Below are 19,864 nucleotides of genomic sequence, written 5' to 3'. Positions count from 1 at the left end.
CAGGCCATCTCGGACCTTCGGCTCACCATTTGGAGCCTTCAGAACCTAGGTTTTTCGGTAAACTTCCCCAAGAGCCACCTTTCCCCCTCCATACGCATTCTTCACCTAGGGACGGTCATAGACTCCATGTTGGGGGTGGTGCGCCTGTCCCAGGAACGTCAGAGCAGCCTACGTCGACTGGCAGGAAGCGTTCACGGAAGTCGGTTAGTTTCGATCCTTACTCTATCGCATTTATTGGGCAAGATGGTCTCTTGCATCGGGTTTATCCCGTGGGCCAGACTTCACCTTCGGCCTCTCCAGTGGGTGCTCATTCCCTTTCAGAGGGGGCAATTAAGCAATTCTCTTCGGACTCTCAGCTGGGTGGCCTTTGTCCGGTGGTATTCTCCTCTTGGCATTTCTCCCAACAGAGCCACTATTCCCAACCTCTTGGACTTCCTGCAAAAGGGCCTTGACGACGGGCTTTCTCAGAATACGTTGCGCCACCAGGTGGCGGCTTTGTCTTCGGTCCTGGGGGTGTGTGGGGTCTTCTTTCCTCTTCCATGTTCCCCTGATCAAGCGTTTCCTGAAGGGGGCGGCTAATCTCATGCCTCCCCCCCTACACAGGTTCCCCATGTGGGATCTTCCCCTGGTTCTCAGGGCTTTGACAGGGGCCCCATTCGAACCTCTCCGGTCTGTTCATCTACGGTTCTTGTCTCTGAAGGTGGCTTTCCTGGTGGCGGTTACCTCCACCCGACGTATTTCAGAGCTGGGCGCCCTGTCTTCCAGGGATGACCTTTGCCATTTTCACCAAGACAGGGTGGTGATTCGCCTTGATCCTACCTTCATACCGAAGGTGAACTCTCCCGTTCATAGGGCTCAGGAGATCATCCTGCCTGACTTTTGCCTGGGCCCGTCCAATGATAGGGAGAGGCTCTGGCATCGGTTGGACATGCGCCGCACTCTGCGGATCTACCTCCGGCGGACCGAAGGGGTCCGTAGGTCGGAGGCCTTATTTGTTCTGTTTTAGCCGTGAATTTTAGGTTCTAGGATGTCCTCGGCCACCATTGGCCGTTGGCTGTGTCAGGCCATTGCAGAGGCCTATGGTGCGGCATTGGAATATTAAGAATTATATAAAATTTATCACAGTTCTTTCAATTATCAAGGTAAAATACTACAAGAATATTATACAATAACATTATACAAATAAAATTATATACTTTGTATATAATACAAAGAAACCATTGCATAGTGGTAAATCACATGTTTTTTAGATCAGAGAATTCCTGGTGTAACATTTTGTTTTAATGTGCTTTGTGTTTTCTACATTTTGGTTTCCCAATTAATTTGGGAATAGAATAAGCCTTAGTGCTGATACTTGGAAGAAATAGGCAGATTATAATCCTATCTAGACAACACAGATGTGTTCTGCTTTCTTCCTTAGCTAAGACTGTTTTCAGTAAGATGGAGTCAACTTGAAGGCTTTGCAGAAGGAAAGGTTGCATTGAATAAATCAAAGAAGTGCTAATAATATGTTAGATGATCCAGTATATTTTAGTATGTAATTACAAAATATCCAAAACATGGAGGAAAGCTTGAATAAAATGTCTGCAGTATAAAAGAATAAAACAACCAACCAGTTCTGCTTTAATGTTTTCTGCAGGCTCAGAACAAAGAAACAAAAGTCCTTGCTGCTGCAAAGGTCATTGATACTAAATCCGAAGAAGAACTTGAAGACTATATGGTTGAAATTGATATCTTAGCATCCTGTGATCATCCTAATATTGTCAAATTGCTAGATGCTTTTTATTATGAAAATAATCTTTGGGTAAGTGGTTACTTTTGTTCCACCGCTTGTGGAGGTACTGTGTATTAAATCTTAACATTGCCTCCATGCAATCTGCATTTTTTTAAAAATACATTTTTAGAGACAGATTTGCAATTCCCTGCATTTATTGAGCATTTTAAACAAAGCATAACGGATAGCTGATTACTAAGGCAAGTCAGATTGGGTGACCTAAGAAACTCAAAAAAACCATACTCTGTTCTATTAATTAATCATGTCCTGGCTTAATTTCATCTAATAACAGAAATAGAGAGGCAAGGCTGCATGACTCTTTTCTATTTAATTCTCAATAGAAATAATTTGGAGAAATAAGCAGCTCTTAACAAATATAGGCCTAAAAACAAGTCAATTATTTTTTGGAGTATAAGACGCAACTTTTCCCCCCCTAAAAGCGTGAAAATGTTGGTGCATCTTATACACCAAATGCAGCCATTTTTGGCTACCCGAAGCCCCGCCACCACATCTCATTTTTGCGAAAAACAGGGCATTTTTTACAATAACGGAGGCTTTTTTGCCTTGTTTCAGCCCCCAGCAGCACTCTGCATGGTTCAGCAGGGCAAGGCAAAAAAGCCTCCGTTTTTTTCAGGGGCAAAAAGCCTCTGGTTTTGATCAGCAGGGCTGGGGCAAGGCAAAAACGGGGCCATTTTTGCCTTGCACCAGCCCTGCTGAACCCTGCAGAGTGCTGCTGGGGGCTGAGGGAAGGCAAAAACTTTTTTTTCTTACTTACCTCTTCAAAATCTTGGTGCATCTTATACACTGGTGTCTCTTATAGTCCGAAAAATGCGGTAGTACATCATATTCAGGTTTCACACCACATATCAAATGCATCCATTACGTTTAATATATTCGTAAGACATATAAAGATTATGATCCATTTTGATTTTGAATTACAGCTGATTTGGGCCTTTTAATGAAATTAACCAAACTTATTAATTTCCTCAAAGTTTAAGCAACTCTTTCCAACTAAAAGTGGCCATTTTGAGTTAAAATGTTTCATATTCAAACTGTTTTGCATACTTCTAACCCGAAGTTTAGTATAGGTGATTAAGCTTAATTCCTGCTCTTCAATAAGCCAATTTGAAAAGTAAACATCTATATTACTTTCTTTAAATATGCAGATCCTCATTGAGTTCTGTGCTGGTGGTGCAGTTGATGCAGTAATGTTGGGTAAGTACAACAACATTCAAAATGTTGGCAAAATAGATAATTTCATTGGTAGGTTCTGTTATTTTTAGAATATGAGTACAGTAATGCCTAGTACTTTTTTTGTATAATTTACAGAGATAGAATACACATGAGCGCACAATGTTAGATTATGATTTTAAGTAATACTTTTAATTTTAAAACCTATGTGTGATGGTAGTGGGAAAGGTCTTGGGTGGTTGAAGAGATGCTGCCTAAGGAACAGATAAGACACAATAGATTCTGCACTGGTTAGTGGGTAGGCCAAGAGTTTCAGAAGGGCCCCTCCTTAGTTTCTTGGGCTGTAAAGGATATGGTGGAAGAATATCATTTGCAAATTTGCAAGATTTTGTTAATGTAGCTTTACAATAAAATTATAAATTATTGCTTATTTGGTCATATTTCCTGCTGGTCTACCGGGTAAAACTTGGCATTATATCATTTTAATATTGAAATCTATATAATTTATTTTGGATATTTTGACCTAGCAACACTCCTCCCTCAACTCCCTGCATATTTCACTTTAATTATCAAGATTTTTGGCAAAAGAAGATATTTAAATGTAAGAGTATGCTTTCCTTGTAGAACTGGAAAGACCGCTGACAGAGCCACAGATCAGAGTAGTTTGCAGGCAGACTCTTGAGGCGCTGCATTATCTGCATGAAAACAAGATCATTCACCGAGATCTGAAAGCTGGCAATATTCTTTTCACTTTGGATGGAGATATCAAACTAGGTGAGTATTCTATTTCTTAATATAGGAGAGAGTTACATTGTTTTAATTCTAGTGTAGTATCAGTAATAGTTTCTCAATAAATATAGACAGCTATTTCTAGGTTATAGGACCTTAATTATTAGATCTGCTTTAGCTGATTTCAATTTCAAAGAAAACTTTTTTTCCATTGCATGAAGTACCTTAATACAGATAATGCCAATAGAAGAAACTATATGTAGTTCAGGCTTGAACTTTGGGTCCTTGGTGCTTTCTGAGCATGGTTATTTGTTTGCAGAAGTTTTGTTACCAAACTAGATAATACCTTCAATGCTAAAAAGAAATGGAGTTTGCTCTCTGTTTGTATGCAATAGCTTTGCCCTGTTAGTGTTGGTAGAGGAGTTATTTTCTCATTGGTAGTTCCTTGGTTAGGTTACTGTTTACTTCTTGATTGTCTGGTGTCAATCCCTGCTTATAATGTTGTTTATCTTTATGTGCCTATTGATGGCTGATTTGTCTGAGTTGGAAGATTAATCTTCCTCACTGCAGAAGATGAATTTTCTCATGTCTTTTGATAGCTAGTTGGTGCTCATGCATATACTCTGTTAATTTTCTGCATGTTTGTGTTACATAGTGTTTACAACATTCCTTACCCTGTATGTTGTAGATGACTTGTGTTTTTATTTCTTGGGCTGCTGGGCCTTTTTGTTTATTTGACATGTTTTAAAGAGCTTTGGTTGATTTGTGTGCTGTGATGATGCCATGTGGTTGTAATACTCTCTTGGTTGTTCCTGGGGTACCATTTAAATCCTGAAATTGTCATCTTAATGGAAATTGCTTTCCTGCCATACATGCATATGGAATTCTATTAAAAAAAATGGTCAAACGTATCATACTCATACTTGCTTTTTATTATAATGTCTTGCAGTTATAGATACAGGCTTGATTATTTGCTTTTATGCTTTTCCCTCTCCTTTCCTTTTACTTATTTAGTATTTTAATTACCATTCTAATTTACATTTAATATAGTGCATGTGTCAAAGACAGCAATAAAAGTTGATCTACTTACCATAAGACTTTTGACAAGTTATACTGAATCTCACATTAAATCAACATAAAGGATATACATCTCATTTGTCTCTTTATTTTTTTAATTTATACCAATTAGTAAAATATATATGTATTGAAAATAACTTTTACTTATGAGATATTGACATGTTTTTTAAAATATTAAATGCATGAAGTAATTGTTCCAAATATATATCTTGGAGAAAAAATGGAATCGAGATAGCTAAGAATGAAACAATGTTTTCTCATTTGGGAAGGTAGGAAACAAAGCAGATAGCTTTGAAACATACATGCAAATTGCTACTTGTGATTCTAAATCAATATTTTTTATTTGTTGAAGCGGATTTTGGAGTATCAGCTAAAAATACACGTACAATCCAGAGACGAGATTCTTTCATTGGCACTCCATATTGGTAAGGCATTTTATAGCCTTTTGAGAATAAACTTTATACGTATAACATTGTATATTTTTAGATGAGATATATATATGAGATAAGAAAAATGACAACATTTTTAAGTAATGATAACATAAACAATATTGATGTTACATTCCTTAGTTCTTGAATTGGGTCTTAGCTCAGGCCTTATTTATTGCTAACAATGTGGGGTTTTTTTTCTTACCCTAGGATGGCTCCTGAAGTGGTCATGTGTGAGACATCTAAAGACAGACCTTATGATTATAAAGCTGATGTTTGGTCTTTAGGTGTCACTTTAATAGAAATGGCTGAAATAGAACCACCTCATCATGAATTGAATCCAATGCGTGTTCTGCTGAAAATAGCGAAGTCTGAACCACCTTCGTTGGCACTACCTTCAAAATGGTTATTTTTCTCTATCTATTTATATATTTATTATCAGCACTAGAATAAACTGACAAAAAGAAATACTTGCTGCAAAGTTGACAAAAACTTTTCCCAAAGATATCTTAAGCCTATATTCTAAAGTACTGTAATAAAAGAAAACCACCTGTTATAAATGAATGGAAATATCAATTATTTACATTTTATTTCTACCATTATTTACAATTAACTTATAATTACAATTTTATCTTTATAACTTACCAATTTAATTGCTTTTATGTAGGTCTGCTGATTTTAAGGATTTCTTAAAGAAATGTTTGGAAAAGAATGTCGATGCCAGATGGAACATTGCTGAACTTCTGCAGGTATGAAGAATGAAATATTTTACTATTTGGACTTCTGTTTTCAAATCATATACCATTCAGAAGGAGCAATTGAAGACATAAATATGCTAAAATGAGACATGTAAAATGTTTAATATTGTAATAGCATCCATCAAATCTGAAGCACTGGTAATTTATGCTCTATTCCACAGCTAAATTATAACAAAAAGAATTAAGAATTTTTAATGCAATAATAGATATAGTTAAATGTACAAATAGCACTTTGCTTTAAAATTTAATTAAATGTCCATTTGGAGAAAAACAGGATCAGACATACCTGTCAATGCTGCTTCGCTTATTAACCAAGAAAGCAACCACTCAACTCCATTTTGCAGAATTAAGAGTACTTTTACTGATTATAAGTAAATAGAAGCTGAGCAAAGCTAGATCTGAGCAAAAGCGTGCGAAAACATTAGATATCAATACATGACCCATTCCCCTCCCCTTGGTAACCCCAGTCCATAGTCCAGTCCAATATCTCCACAGCTGTCAGGTGGGAGACATCTTCAAAAAGCATCATCAGGTTGGTATGCCGGACAGTTGGCCTTGGCGGGAAACTCCCCTCCTTGCCACACGTGCAGAAGATGGTGAAAACAATTCCCAATTAACAGTCCTCCTGTATAGATTATTTCCCTCACCCAAATACCATGCCCTCCCTCCCCGTTTCAATGGCAGCCGAAAAGCAAGCAGCAAAACAGAGGCTGACAATACCTTTCTCCCATACTGGTATGGAAAAAGGACAGACTTGTATTCATTTTTAAGATGATCTGAAATTAATACAGGTTAATCTAGTCTAATTATTGTTTAATAATTTTGGCATCTATTTTTATGTTTGATTTCACTACTATAATTTAAAAGGATTATGTTTCATATTTATAAGGATAATTTGTAAATTAGGCTCGCAAGAATTTCTGGACTTAACAGCTTTGAAATCTTTGAATTTAGTAGAAATGTTTTGAGAAAATATATTCAAATACAGGATTTCTAATTCTATTCAAGTAGTGTTGGATGTTGTTCAAAAAACTAGAGTGCTTGTAGATTCCATTCATAATTGTGGAATTGAATTAGCCTATGACTTACTTTCTTCCCAAATTCTTTGTTTTATGATAAAATATATCCATAAATGAAACCATGCAGAGAGGACAGTTTTCCAGAAAAATAATTTCTGCTTTGCGCCTGCAATATAGTTTTCTTAAGCAGAAATAAATAGAAACACATTTAGACTTCCAAATATAAGAAGTTACTGAAGAATAAAATGGTTTTTTAAATGAAAAAAAAATATTGTTTAGAATTTTGTACAAGAATGGTTCAGTGGAAAAATTAGTTGTAAGCTTTTAATAGAAACCTATTTTTTTTTACTTTTCTTGCATCATTTTTTTCATTTTAATTTAAAGCTTTTTAATTTTGATTAAATTCTATATGCTTTTTTTCTAGCACCCATTTGTTACAGTAACTTCCAATAAACCAATCAGAGAGCTGATTGCAGAAGCAAAGGCTGAAGTCACTGAAGAAGTAGAGGATGGAAAAGATGAAGATGAAGAGGAGGAATCCGAAAATTCTCTAGTGAGAAATTTAAAATGTGTACATTAAAAAGAAACTTTGCATTGCAAGCCTAGTGTATAAATTATATTAATTTTTGTTAATGCAAAATTTTTATTATAGAGTTAAATGTCATATAAGCTAATTTCGTCTTCCAATTACTGTAACCTAAAATATTGTCCAGCTTTCTGGTATAAATGCTAAGTAACAAGTAGTTTAAATAGCAAATTGGACCTAGAGCAATTTATAATATGCTGTCGTTGGCAACAGTGAATTTCTATTAACAAGTAAACTTGCATACTAAAATAGATTATATTAGTTACATAATATAAATATCTTACACACACACAGTTATATTTATATTAAGTAAATAATATAATCTATTTATATTATTATTTAATCTACATATATAGGAACATTACAACCTGTATTTTGGAACTTTATTCCGTTCTTCAAACAAGACCAGTTGAGTGTAGTTTGTTGATTTGTTGTTTTGAGTGTTCTGATGGTCTTCCAAAGCATAAGAATTTTTAGATTTCATTAGCGATAAAATGGCAGGTACCACTTCCAATCATGTTGCAGTTCATCAGAGCTAGTTGAATGGGTGTCCAGTGGTATGACGGATAACCAATAAATTTAATAAATAAAATAAAATGACATATTTTGGTCCTATGTAAGCTGTATGGGTTCTAAGCTGCATTTCCTTTAAGGAAAGTTGCCAAATTCGAAGTGTACAGTGTGCCTATTTATTTATTTATTAAATTTTATACAACCTCCCATCATATTGAAGGCAGATACTGTAATGCAGAAAATTTTAAACACAATATTTTTTTCTGTCTGGTATGCATATAGATTCTCAGATTCAAAGAAAATTTGGATTACAAAAGGTGCATATTGGGAAGAAGCTTGTCAGATAATTTGTTCTACTATAAATTATTTATACTGTTATTATAAGTTCTGTATAATCTTAACTTCAGTAATAGGGTGAATATTTAAAATTGAAGTAATTACATGTACAACTAATAATGATTTCAATATCCATTTTAGCAATTACCTGCCAATAAGCGAGCGTCATCTGACCTCAGTATTGCCAGCTCAGAAGAGGATAAGCTTTCACAGAATGCATCTATTCTGGAATCTGTTTCGGAGAGACTAGAGCATTCATCCATGGAAGACACAATTGAAAAAGAAAAGATAAGTATGGAGCCTGGCAGAAATAAAGATGAAGTATTCACAGAAAACACAAGTGATGCCAAGCAGAGCCATACTGAAAAAGGAGAGAATGAATTAGCATTACAATATGCAGTTGAAGAAGCAAAAAAGAGCAAAAATGCGGATCAAAATGTAATATTGAATGAAGACACTATAGCACAAAAAGAAGAAAAGGAAAGCAATACAGTATTATCTGTAATAAATGTCAAGCCTGATCTAAAAACAGAAAAAGAAAATGCTTTGTCAAATGAATCATCAGTTGAGAACAGAAATAAAATTAGTCTTGAAATTCAAGCTAGCAGTGCAGAAATTAGAGAAACAATTTCCAAGGAGACTGATATGCAAGAAGAAAAGCAAAGCTTCATAGTTATCCAGGAAAACAAAGCCATGGAGGAAATGTCAACAGAAAAAAGTAAAGCAATTAAGGAATTACAAGGAAATGAAAAATGTGAAGATGATGTTCTGAAAGAAATTGAAAAGCAGAAATATGAAGCAAATGCCAATATGGAGATGACAGATATAGAGGGATCGTTTGATAAACAGCAGAAACAAATAAAAGATAATACCAGTAGTGCTCAAGAGGGAGGTATTACTACCAAGGTTCAGATCACAGATTCAGTTAAAGTGATTGAAAACAGCCAACAGCCAACAATGTATACTTCTGAGGATGCTCAGGGACAAATTACTTCTGAACCAACTTTTACTCAGAATGATGTGGATATTGATCAGCAACAGATAGTGGGAGATTATGATGATTCTAACCAGAGAAACACAACAAAGGAAACTGTGGTCAACATTGCAAAAAAAATGGAGGTCATGAAACAGAAGCCAGGATTGAATGATGAAAAACAAAAACATGCTGAAAAACAAAAGAAAACTGAAGAAATTGACACAAAAGATGAGGTTTATGTTGTGCAACCTGGTGATAAATTAGAGATCAGAGCTGAAGAAAACTACAAGAATAATTTTCAAATAAGCACAGATCCTGAGGTGGTTTCCAGTGATTTACCTATTAAAAATCACCTTGGAGATAGTGTAGTGAAACAACCTCTTGAACATGAGGCATCTCCAGTACCAAGTATTAATGTTAGCTGTGTAGAAAATGAGACGGAAAATAAATCAAAGAATCAGAATAATATTGAACATACACAATATCTTGATCCTGAGACTATTAAAGAAAATGATACAGATTCAGGCACTGGTTCTGCAGCTGATAACAGCAGCATTGATTTAAATTTGTCAATTTCCAACTTCCTCACTAAAAACAAAGATAGTGGATCAATATCTTTACAAGTAAGTGTTGTAATTTAAAATTAAGCCCCATGTGAATTTGAATGAATGCAAATTATAGACTGAGGGTCCCTTCTCTATTTACCATAACTACTTACAAATTTCTATATCATTGTGTCCTTAGAATGTTGCAAATTCTGTATTTCTGCATAGTCATATTTTCTTCTTTTTTATTGAAAATTTTAAAAAGCTTTTACAATTATTTATCTCCCTCCCCCACCCCCACCCCCACCCCCCGATTTCCCAGAGAAATACAGGGTATAAAATTTTAACAATCATATTCTAAAATAAACTAAAATAAACTTGGCTTCTTCTTTCATTTGTGCTTTAACTCCTCTTTTGTTAAACTAACTATAAACAAATTATATCATTCCTTTCCCTTTCAGTCATAAGCTATCTGAAATTTCTTAGACTCATATTTATTTTGAATATAGTCAATCCAACTTCTCCACTCCAGTTTGTATTTCTCATCTGAGTGCTCCTTAAGGTATGCTGATATTTTAGCCATCTCTGCTAAGATGGTTACTTTTAATGTCCAAATCTTCCTTCTTTCAGTATTGCACCACCAACAGTCTTGCTGCTGTTATTAGATTCAAAATCAATTTAGTCTCTATAATAGTACAATCAGTAGTTATGCCTAACAAGAATAACTGCGGGGTAAACTTTAGCCTCATTTAAAAAATATTTTGCATAATCCACCATATTTTTATCCAAAATGCTTTAGCCTTTTTGCAAATCCACCATATATGGTAGTATGTAGCATCAACACAATCACATCTCCAGCATTTAGGTTGCAAATTCGGATACATGCAAGCCAGTTTTTTAGGATCTAAATGCCATCTATAAAACATCTTATAAAAGTTCTCTCTCAGGTTTTGGGCTTGTGTAAATTTTACATTTCTTACCCATATCTTTTCCCATGTATCCAGCATTATTGGTTCTTCAAAATTTTGTGCCCACTTTATCATACAGTCTTTAACTAATTCTGTTTCAGAATCAATTTCTATTAATGCATTATATAGCCTTTTTATATGCCTTTGACTTTGATCCCTGATTTGTTTTAATAGATTGTCCTCATCTTGCATAATACCAGTTTTCTGATCTTTCTGCCATCTGGCCTGTAACTGTCCATACTGAAACCATGTTTGAATTACCTTTTCTTCTTTTAGTACATTCAAGGGTTTTAACTGCAATACACCTCTTTCTATAGTAAGAAGCGGTCTGTATATAGTTACATCCTGTTTTTGTGCTATACTTATGTTCTCTATTGCATGTCTGGGAATTGCCCACATAGGTATCTTATCATTTAATTTATGTTGATATTTTTTCCAGACACGCAATAGAGCATTCCTTAATATATGACTTTTGAAAGTCTTATCCACCTTCTTGTCGTATATCAAATAGGCATGGCAGCCGTATATCAAATCATGCCCCTCGATATTCAGTAATCTATCCTCTGTTAAATTAATCCAATCACTAATTATTGATAAAACTACTGCTTCATAGTATAGTTTTAAATTTGGCATTTTCAAGCCTCCTCTCTCACATACATCTTGCATAATTTTAAGTTTTATTCTTGGTTTTTTCCCTGCCCAAACAAATTTATTAATGCTCTTCTGCCATTCCAGCAAGTTTGCATCTTTTTAAAGTATTGGTATCATTTGAAAAAGAAATAATAATTTAGGCAAGACATTCATTTTCACTGCTGCTATCCTTCCTAACAAAGACAATTGTAGTTTTTTCCCAATTTTTCACCTCTACCTGTATTTTGTGCCGGTTCCACCACAAATGCGCGAACGACAAAAGCGCGCCTGACTAAACCGCGGTGACAAAACCGCGACGACAAAACCGCACAATGAAGGAGCGACGAATGAGCCCTGAAGCGCGCCAACAACAGCGCGCCGACAGAAGCGCGCTGTAACCTAACCCTAAACCTAACCCTAAACCTTACCTTAACTTAAATCGCGCTTCTGTCGGTGCGCTGTTGTCGGCACGCTGTTGTCGACGCGCTTTTGACATCGTGGTTTTAGCGCCGTGGTTTTGTCGGCGCGCTTATGACGTTCGCGGTTTTGTCGGGTCACATCTTGTGCCATAATGGTTCATAATTATGTTTATATAGCTTCCCATTTAAAGTTGTAATATAAACTCCTAAGTATTTAACCTTATTAACTACCTCATATCCTGTTATTCTTTCTAATTCTTCCCTTTGATTAGTGTTCATATTTTTAACTAGCATCATTGTTTTCCTTAGATTTATTTTAAACCCCGATACTTGACCATATTGATTAATCATATTCATTAAAACCTTGATAGATTTCCCTAGTTGGGTTAAAGTTATAACCAAGTCGTCCTCAAATGCTCGTAATCTATATTCGTGATGTCTAATCTTAATTCCATGTAAATCTTCTGACCCCTGTATTTTATTCAGCAATAACTCCAAGGTTATAATAAACAATAATGGTGATAGCGGGCAACCCTGTCTTGTACCTTTCTCAATTTTAAAAGATTCTGTTAAACTTCCATTGACTATAATTTGTGCTGTTTGTTCCTGATATATTGCCTTGATTGCTTGTAAAAAATACTTTCCAATTTGCATTTTTTGCATTGTTTTCATTAAAAATTGCCAATTAACTCGATCAAATGCTTTCTCTGCGTCTAGAAATATAAGCGCTGCGAGGACTTGGTTATTCTTTCCCAGATACTCCAATATATTAACAATTTGTCTTACATTACTTCTCATTTGTCTCCCTTGTATGAAACCAGTTTGATCATTGTGAATCAGTTGCTGAGTAACCACCATTAACCTATCCGCTAGTATTTTAGCAAAGATTTTGTAATCTGTGTTGAGTAATGATATAGGCCTGTAGTTTTTTGGCTGAGTAAGATCTTGGTCTTCTTTGGGTATCAAGGAGATAAAAGCTGTTCTCCAAGATCGGGGTACCTTCCCTTCCATTTGGATTTTGTTAAATAATTCCTTAAAGGGTTCTACCATTTCTAATTGTAAATTTTTATAGTAAACCGCTGTCAAACCATCTGTGCCCCGGTGCTTTCCCTGCCTTTAACTGTTTAATTACCTGGAGGATTTCCCCCAAGCTTGTTGGTTGGTTCAATCTCTCCCTATGCTCTTCCTTAACTATAGGTATTTTTTCTTTGTCCAAGTATCTATCTATATCTAAGCCTTGTATTTTGTCACTCTTGTACAATCCTGTGAAAAATTCAAGGAAGGCCTTTTGGATCATGTCCTGTTGATAAACTTCCTTACCTTTGTAATATATTTTTTGTATAATACAAGATTTTTGCTTCTTCCTGGTCATGTATGCTAGCCATCTACCTGGCTTATTTGCATTGCAATAAGTGTTATGTTTAGCATATAGCAAGTTAGTAGCCACCTGATCTGACATCAGCATATTGAATTGTGCTCGTAATAAAGCAATTGCCTCTTTTTATCTTCTTATCTCCTGGGTTTGATATTAACTTCTGCTCTTTCTGCTTAATCTCTTCCTCTAGTTCCTTTCTTTTTCCCCCTGTCTTTGTCTATGTAATTTATTTAAATTTATTAGGACTCCTCTCATATACGCTTTGCTTGCATCCCAAACCATTTCCATAGGTGTACCCTTATTCATATTAAAAACAAAATATTCTCTCAGCAATTTTTTACATTCATTGACATTTCTCTCATAGCTAAATAAATTTTCACTTAGTCTCCAACCCCTTTTAGATTCCTTCCCATGTTCCAATTCCATCCAAACCGGGTTATGATCTGTTAAGGCTCTGGAACATATCTTGGTCTTCTTTACCTTAGAAAACAGATCATTTGTGGTCAACATAAAATCAGTCTAGAGAAAGATTGATGTCTATCAGAAAAGAATGTAAAGTCCTGTTCTTTAGGATTCCTTTCTCGCTAAATATCTCTAAGCTCAAGATCATCCATCATGTCAAAAAAAGACAGGTAATTTTGCACGTGTTTGACTATTTTGCGAAGACCCTTCTTATCTTTCTTGGTATCCAAAACTCTGTTCCAATCACCTATTAGTATACAAGATCTATAGTCCCACTGTATTACCTTGGAGCATCTTGTAAAATGTGTCTTGTTGTTGATTGGGAGCATATACTCCTATTAAAAGTATCTTTTTCCCTTCTAGTAATAGTTCTATTGCGATATATCTACCTTGAGAGTCTGCTTCAATTAGATCAGCTTTCATATCCTTTCTCAGGTATATAACTATACCGTTTTTCTTCTCTGGGGCAGAGGCTACAAAATGTTGTCCAAGTCTTGCGTTTATCAAATATTTCGGGTCATTTGTTCTAATATGTGTTTCTTGCAGGCAAATTATATCAAATAATGGTCTATTTTCTTCCTTTTCTGAGGTGAGTTTAAGCCATTGACGTTCCAGATTAGGAATTTAGTTATCATCTTTAGCTCCATACGTCTAGTAACCGCTCGGGTTTGTCTTTGCTCCTTGGCTCCTTCTAGTTCCACCAGGTGGGTCTGAACTTGGTCCACCTGCAATGATCCTTGATATCTTGCTGTCCTGTCTGTCCTTCTTGCTCCCCTTGTCTGGGTTCTGGAGATGGGAGTGACCAGCCTTTGGTCCATTGCTGTAAAAATCTCTAGCCTTCCAAACTGAGTTAAGACGATATCTTTGTCCCAAGTAGTTGACCACTAATCTGGCTGGAGCTTCCCATCTGAACTGTAACTGGCAGTTCTTAAGTTCTTCCACTAGAAATGCATAGTCTTTTCTGGATCTCAACATTTTGGGTGGGATTTCCTTCAAAACTGTCACATCCTGGCCCGCAATCTGCAACTTGGTTTTGTAAGACTCTTGTAGTATCAAATTCCTCACATCCCTTGTGGCAAAATACACTACAATGTCTCTTGGGAGTTATTTCTGTCTAGAAATCCATGAATTAACACAATATATCTTGTCTATTTGCCAGTCAAAGTCTCCTCCCAACCGGCCCATCAGTTGATCAAGGGCTTCAGAGAAAATCTCCTTCAGATTTTCTTGATGTTTCTCTTTGAGGCCCCTTAGCCTTAAAGCAAATTCCATCTGCCTATACTGCAGCATTGTGATTTCATTTTCTGCATCATTAATCTTGCCTTGGACCGCATCCATCTTAGTTTCCAAATTAATATTAGATTCATTAACATCTTCCACTTTGTCGTCAAGTATAGATACATGGCCAGATAAGCATTTAAAAACTTCTAAAATATCTTCTCTGATTTGTTGATTATGAATCTGCACCATTCCTAACACCTCCTCTGACATCTTAAAAGCAGCAGAAATCTTTTCCTGCATTTTAATTTCCATCACAGCTGCGTGGTCTTTTAAAGCATCATTTAAAACTCTTTGCAATATTTCTTGAGTCAGAGGTTCTCCAGCAGGAGGGGGGGGTGTTGGGGGGGGGCAGCAAAGACTGTAATTTAGTTGTTGGAGCAGGGGAGCTCCCTGCACTCTTTGAAGTTATAATTGGTTTAACTTGCTTGGACGCCATTTCCTCAGTACAGACCGCTTGTTCCAATTATTACTCTAATAAATCACTGCTGATTTAATGATCTGTAAGTAATTTAACTCTGTGGTAGATTACAACATTACAGCGTAACCCCGCTTTCAAAGCTCTTCGGCGCAATCTTTTTTCTTTCTGCCACGTAGTTTAATAGAAGGAATTTTTAGAAAAATGGAGTTAAAGCCTGTTAATACACACAATTGAAAGTTCTCCAGTATTCCTCTGCCTGTCTTGGATTCAGGTCTAAATCAATCATTGAACAAGGGGTGGACACATGTCTTTGTTTCTGCCAAAAGGCAGAATGAGTCCCGGACACGGAGTTTCGCTGGGTTGCAGGGGAGTTCGATAGCAATAGCAGTAGCAGTTAGACTTATATACCGCTTCATAGGGCTTTCAGCCCTCTCTAAGCGGTTTACAGAGTCAGCATATCTTCCCCACAGTCTGGGTCCTCATTTCAGCCACCTCGGAAGGATGGAAGGCTGAGTCAACCTTGAGCCGGTGAGATTAGAACCGCTGAACTGCAGATAACAAGTCAGCTGAAGTGGCCTGCAGGACTGCACCCTAACCACTGCGCCACACCTTCCACTCCCCAGATTTATCTCCTGGGGGAGGTTAGTGGAGCACTTCCCAAGCTCAGCTGCTCACCCCTCCTTTGCCCGAAGAAGAGGTAATCAATCTGTCAAACAGCTGATAGATGCTGTTTAGACAGCTTAACGCAGTCACAGGGCTGGAGCTCCTGAAAAAAGCAGCTCTTCAGACGCCTTGCCCAAACCGGAAGTCCGTCATGTTTTCTTCTAATGCTGTATATCAATTACATGTCTCTTAGTCCAAATGTTTGTATGATACTTTATGTAAAAATGAATTCTGAATATGGAAAGAATTACTGTACTACAAAAATCTAAAGGCTACAGTTCTAATCATAATTAGTGTAGACTATCATCAGACAATGTATGGTGTAATCTGTATATAATGTCTCTTTGTGGTAATATTCGAATTTTAATTTCTCCTGTAAAATGGAGATTTGATTATCTACATACATAGATGTCCCTGTAGTCTGAATCAGCAGTGTTATGGAAACGGCAGAAACTGAGTGAGAAGTAGCAAGCAAAGTAAACTAAAAGAAATAGATAAGAGAACAGATATAACTGAATCAACTTATGCCTTTACCATACCTACTTCCTCATATCCTTCCATCCTTGCAAGTATTCTTCCTGCTGTGTTCATATGTTAATTTATACTCTCCTTTTTCTTTTTTTTAAAGTTCTTGCCTCTGTCTTTTTGAAGATTTTAGCAAGTCCATCCAATCACAACTTACTTGGTTTTTCTTTTCCTCTTAGCTTGTTCATTCTTCCTTCATATGTTTAATTTGCAGTTTCACTCTCATTCATTATTTCTCTGTGACCATTAGAAGATTTACCTAATAAGTCATATAGCTAGCTAATAGTCGATATTTATATGGGTTGATACAGGTATTTTACTGTACATAGTAATTATTTAAGAAATTATTGCCATCTTATTTATATTTCCAGAAATATAAAGACAGGAAAAATGAATTTCCTTAAAGGAAATATATTAAATATATTAAAAAAGATTTTACTTAATCTTGGTTATAAAAAGAATAGATTGAGACCATATTTTTAAGAGATCAAGAAATAATGTGTTATCTTTTATTTAGGAAACCAAAAGACATAAGAAGACTTTAAAGAAAACTCGGAAATTCATTATTGATGGTGTAGAAGTAAGTGTGACTACTTCAAAAATAGTCACTGACAGTGATTCTAAAAGTGAAGAACTTCGGTATCTTCGGTGAGTTTTAAAATATCCATTTCAAATGAGAAATAATCCTTATCTCTAATACATATTCACATATGGACTCACAGATACAGAAATATGCACATACAATATACAGTGGACTGTATTAGACTGTAAGAAACAGTTTGCATTATCTCAAGTCTTATAAAATTCAGTAGTTCAATTCCACTCCTCGTATTGGTCATATTATTTCAGAATTCTAATTTCACTTTGGTTACTGATGACTCTAAAATTACTTCCCTCTTCCTTAATGCCAGCCGTCAAGAATTACGGGAGCTACGCCTTCTCCAAAAAGAAGAACAACGAGCTCAGCAGCAACTCAGTCATAAGCTATTACAACAACGAGAACAGATGTTTAGGCGCTTTGAACAGGAAATGACAGTAAGATTCCAGTTTCCTGCTGCTATTATATTTTTGGGCAAGCTCAACATTTTCTGTTTAGTGCTCTGTGATGAAACAGTAGATTATGACATTCCACTAAAGTAAAGAATTAATTATGCCTCCTTATAAAGGGCAGGAAATCTAATTGGTAGGGGAAAAGGAATGGAAAAAGAGATAATTACAATGAAAGGAATAAAATACAAGTGGGCCTTGTGATAAAGTAAATGTTGTTTTGAAAATAAGCACAGGGTTTGTATTTCTAAAGAACTTATATCCAATATTATCTGTTCATACAGCGCTACAGCTAAACAGAGTCTTAATTTTTAAGAAGAAGTGGTTCTTAAATGAAAGTAGGAACATAATAATATGCATGATACTACACTCCATCTGATACATGCCACAGGAAAAGTGTTGATAATAGAGAAGATAATATCACTATTATAAAAACTAGGGTAAATGTAGCAAGATACATTTCTTCAATAATATAAAAACGATAGCATTTTTATCTTAAAAATAAATTTAGAAATACCCAACTCATGACCAAACAAGTACTGTTGTCATAAATATTTTAGCTGTATGATTTTAAAATTTGGGGGGGGGGGTATAAAACCATTTCAGAATTGCTTGACCTTAAAGAAGAAATGTATGTTTTTGCATTTAATATTCTCTGTCTTTCTGAGTAAGAGATTTACTTCTGCTGATTCAATTCTAAATATACTAATAGTTTCAGCAAAATCTAGAAGCATTTTTTATTAGAATCACTGTTTTCTTGAATTTAAGTACTTGAATTTAATTACTTATACAAATGAGTTAAGGTAGACAAAAAATGCCTTGTTAACAGATGGTGTTCTCTCCCCTTCCACTACAATCTATCACTTAATAAACATTTTACAAATTTAATGAAGGATTCAAGCAGTTACCAGAGATTACTATTTTTCATGAGATTCTTCTGTTTTGCCTTAATACTTCTCTCAGAAGAGTATATTGTTCACTCAGATAATCAGTGAAAATAATGCTATTATTTTTTTAGAGCAAGAAGCGGCAATTTGACCAGGAAATTGAAAACCTAGAAAAACAGCAAAAACAGACAATAGAGCGCTTAGAACAGGAACATACAAATCGTTTACGTGATGAAGCTAAGCGCATCAAAGCAGAACAAGAAAAAGAATTATCCAAGTTTCAAAATATGTTGAAAAACAAAAAGAAAGAGGTAAAGCCTTTAAATAATTTCGAAAATATGGTGAATGTTTTTGGCCTCAGTGATGTTTACATTTTCATTCCATAATTATGCATACATACTAAATGCACACTTAGGGTCTGCAACACTTTATTTTCAGTAATAAATTATAATGGGCTTCACTGTATATTTGGAGTAGTAAAAAGTATTATTTAGTCAAGACCTTTGATAGAATTTTTGTGTATGTTATTCATTCAGAATAATTGCTAGAACTGTTTGCAGAGAGATTTTGCACATGTGCTTTTATGAAAATTGCACATGGCTACTTATTAAGATTTTTTCAATTGGCTGCTTTATAACATAATCACAAGTAAAAGTCATGGAGACTTTCATGAAATACATCATAACAGAATTTTTAAAATTTTGTGCAGAAGGATGATCTTTATATCAGAAGAATCAAGAATAATGTGCTGTAGAACACTGGGTTTTTTTCTCAGATTACCCTACATACAATATAAAACAGTTTTACATTTCAAAATGATTGTGGTAGAAAAACTGTAGTATTGATATCTCTGCATGAAATAAAAAAGGGGTTGTTATGCAGTATGTTACTAGGATAAGTTTAAAAATTGAAATAGTGGTTAAATTTACCATTTTGGTTTTATTTGGATCTAATCCAGTTTAAATGGTAAGAAATTCTATGGCTAAGCAACTTAAAACTCAGTATTTGAATATATTGTTCCTAACTTAAAAGGAGGCCAAAATTATGCAAAATGAAGGAATTGTATCTCAGGTCTTATTTTCTCAATTTTTGTTGATTGTCTGACATTAATATTTCACTTTTTATTACCATTTTTGACAAAAGCATTTCTGTCCTCCAAAATCCCTCCAGCTTGATGATTACTAGGCTATTATATTATTACCTGCAGAAAATAATACTGTATAATCACAGCAGAAATTTCTTGACCCTCTGTTTTGA

General features: G+C 35.2%; 1 protein-coding gene across 3 annotated transcripts in view; it reads left to right on the top strand.

The window, feature by feature from the left end:
• The window catches only part of SLK (STE20 like kinase), a 45,687-nt gene that overhangs the window by 12,836 nt on the left and 12,987 nt on the right, over nucleotides 1-19,864 (top strand). For all 3 annotated transcript variants that reach the window (XM_032225440.1, XM_032225441.1, XM_032225442.1), the window contains exons 3-13: nucleotides 1,640-1,804; nucleotides 2,941-2,989; nucleotides 3,590-3,739; nucleotides 5,124-5,196; nucleotides 5,410-5,604; nucleotides 5,867-5,948; nucleotides 7,401-7,529; nucleotides 8,553-10,010; nucleotides 17,191-17,321; nucleotides 17,585-17,708; nucleotides 18,739-18,918. In XM_032225440.1, the coding sequence (XP_032081331.1) occupies nucleotides 1,640-1,804; nucleotides 2,941-2,989; nucleotides 3,590-3,739; nucleotides 5,124-5,196; nucleotides 5,410-5,604; nucleotides 5,867-5,948; nucleotides 7,401-7,529; nucleotides 8,553-10,010; nucleotides 17,191-17,321; nucleotides 17,585-17,708; nucleotides 18,739-18,918 (2,736 nt within the window). The remainder of the gene's footprint in view (nucleotides 1-1,639; nucleotides 1,805-2,940; nucleotides 2,990-3,589; nucleotides 3,740-5,123; nucleotides 5,197-5,409; nucleotides 5,605-5,866; nucleotides 5,949-7,400; nucleotides 7,530-8,552; nucleotides 10,011-17,190; nucleotides 17,322-17,584; nucleotides 17,709-18,738; nucleotides 18,919-19,864) is intronic.

This window comes from Thamnophis elegans, chromosome 10 (assembly GCF_009769535.1).
Source record: "Thamnophis elegans isolate rThaEle1 chromosome 10, rThaEle1.pri, whole genome shotgun sequence".
NCBI classification, from domain to species: domain Eukaryota; kingdom Metazoa; phylum Chordata; class Lepidosauria; order Squamata; family Colubridae; genus Thamnophis; species Thamnophis elegans.
Note: the sequence above shows the minus strand (reverse complement) of the source record. Positions and strands in the feature narration are given on the sequence as shown.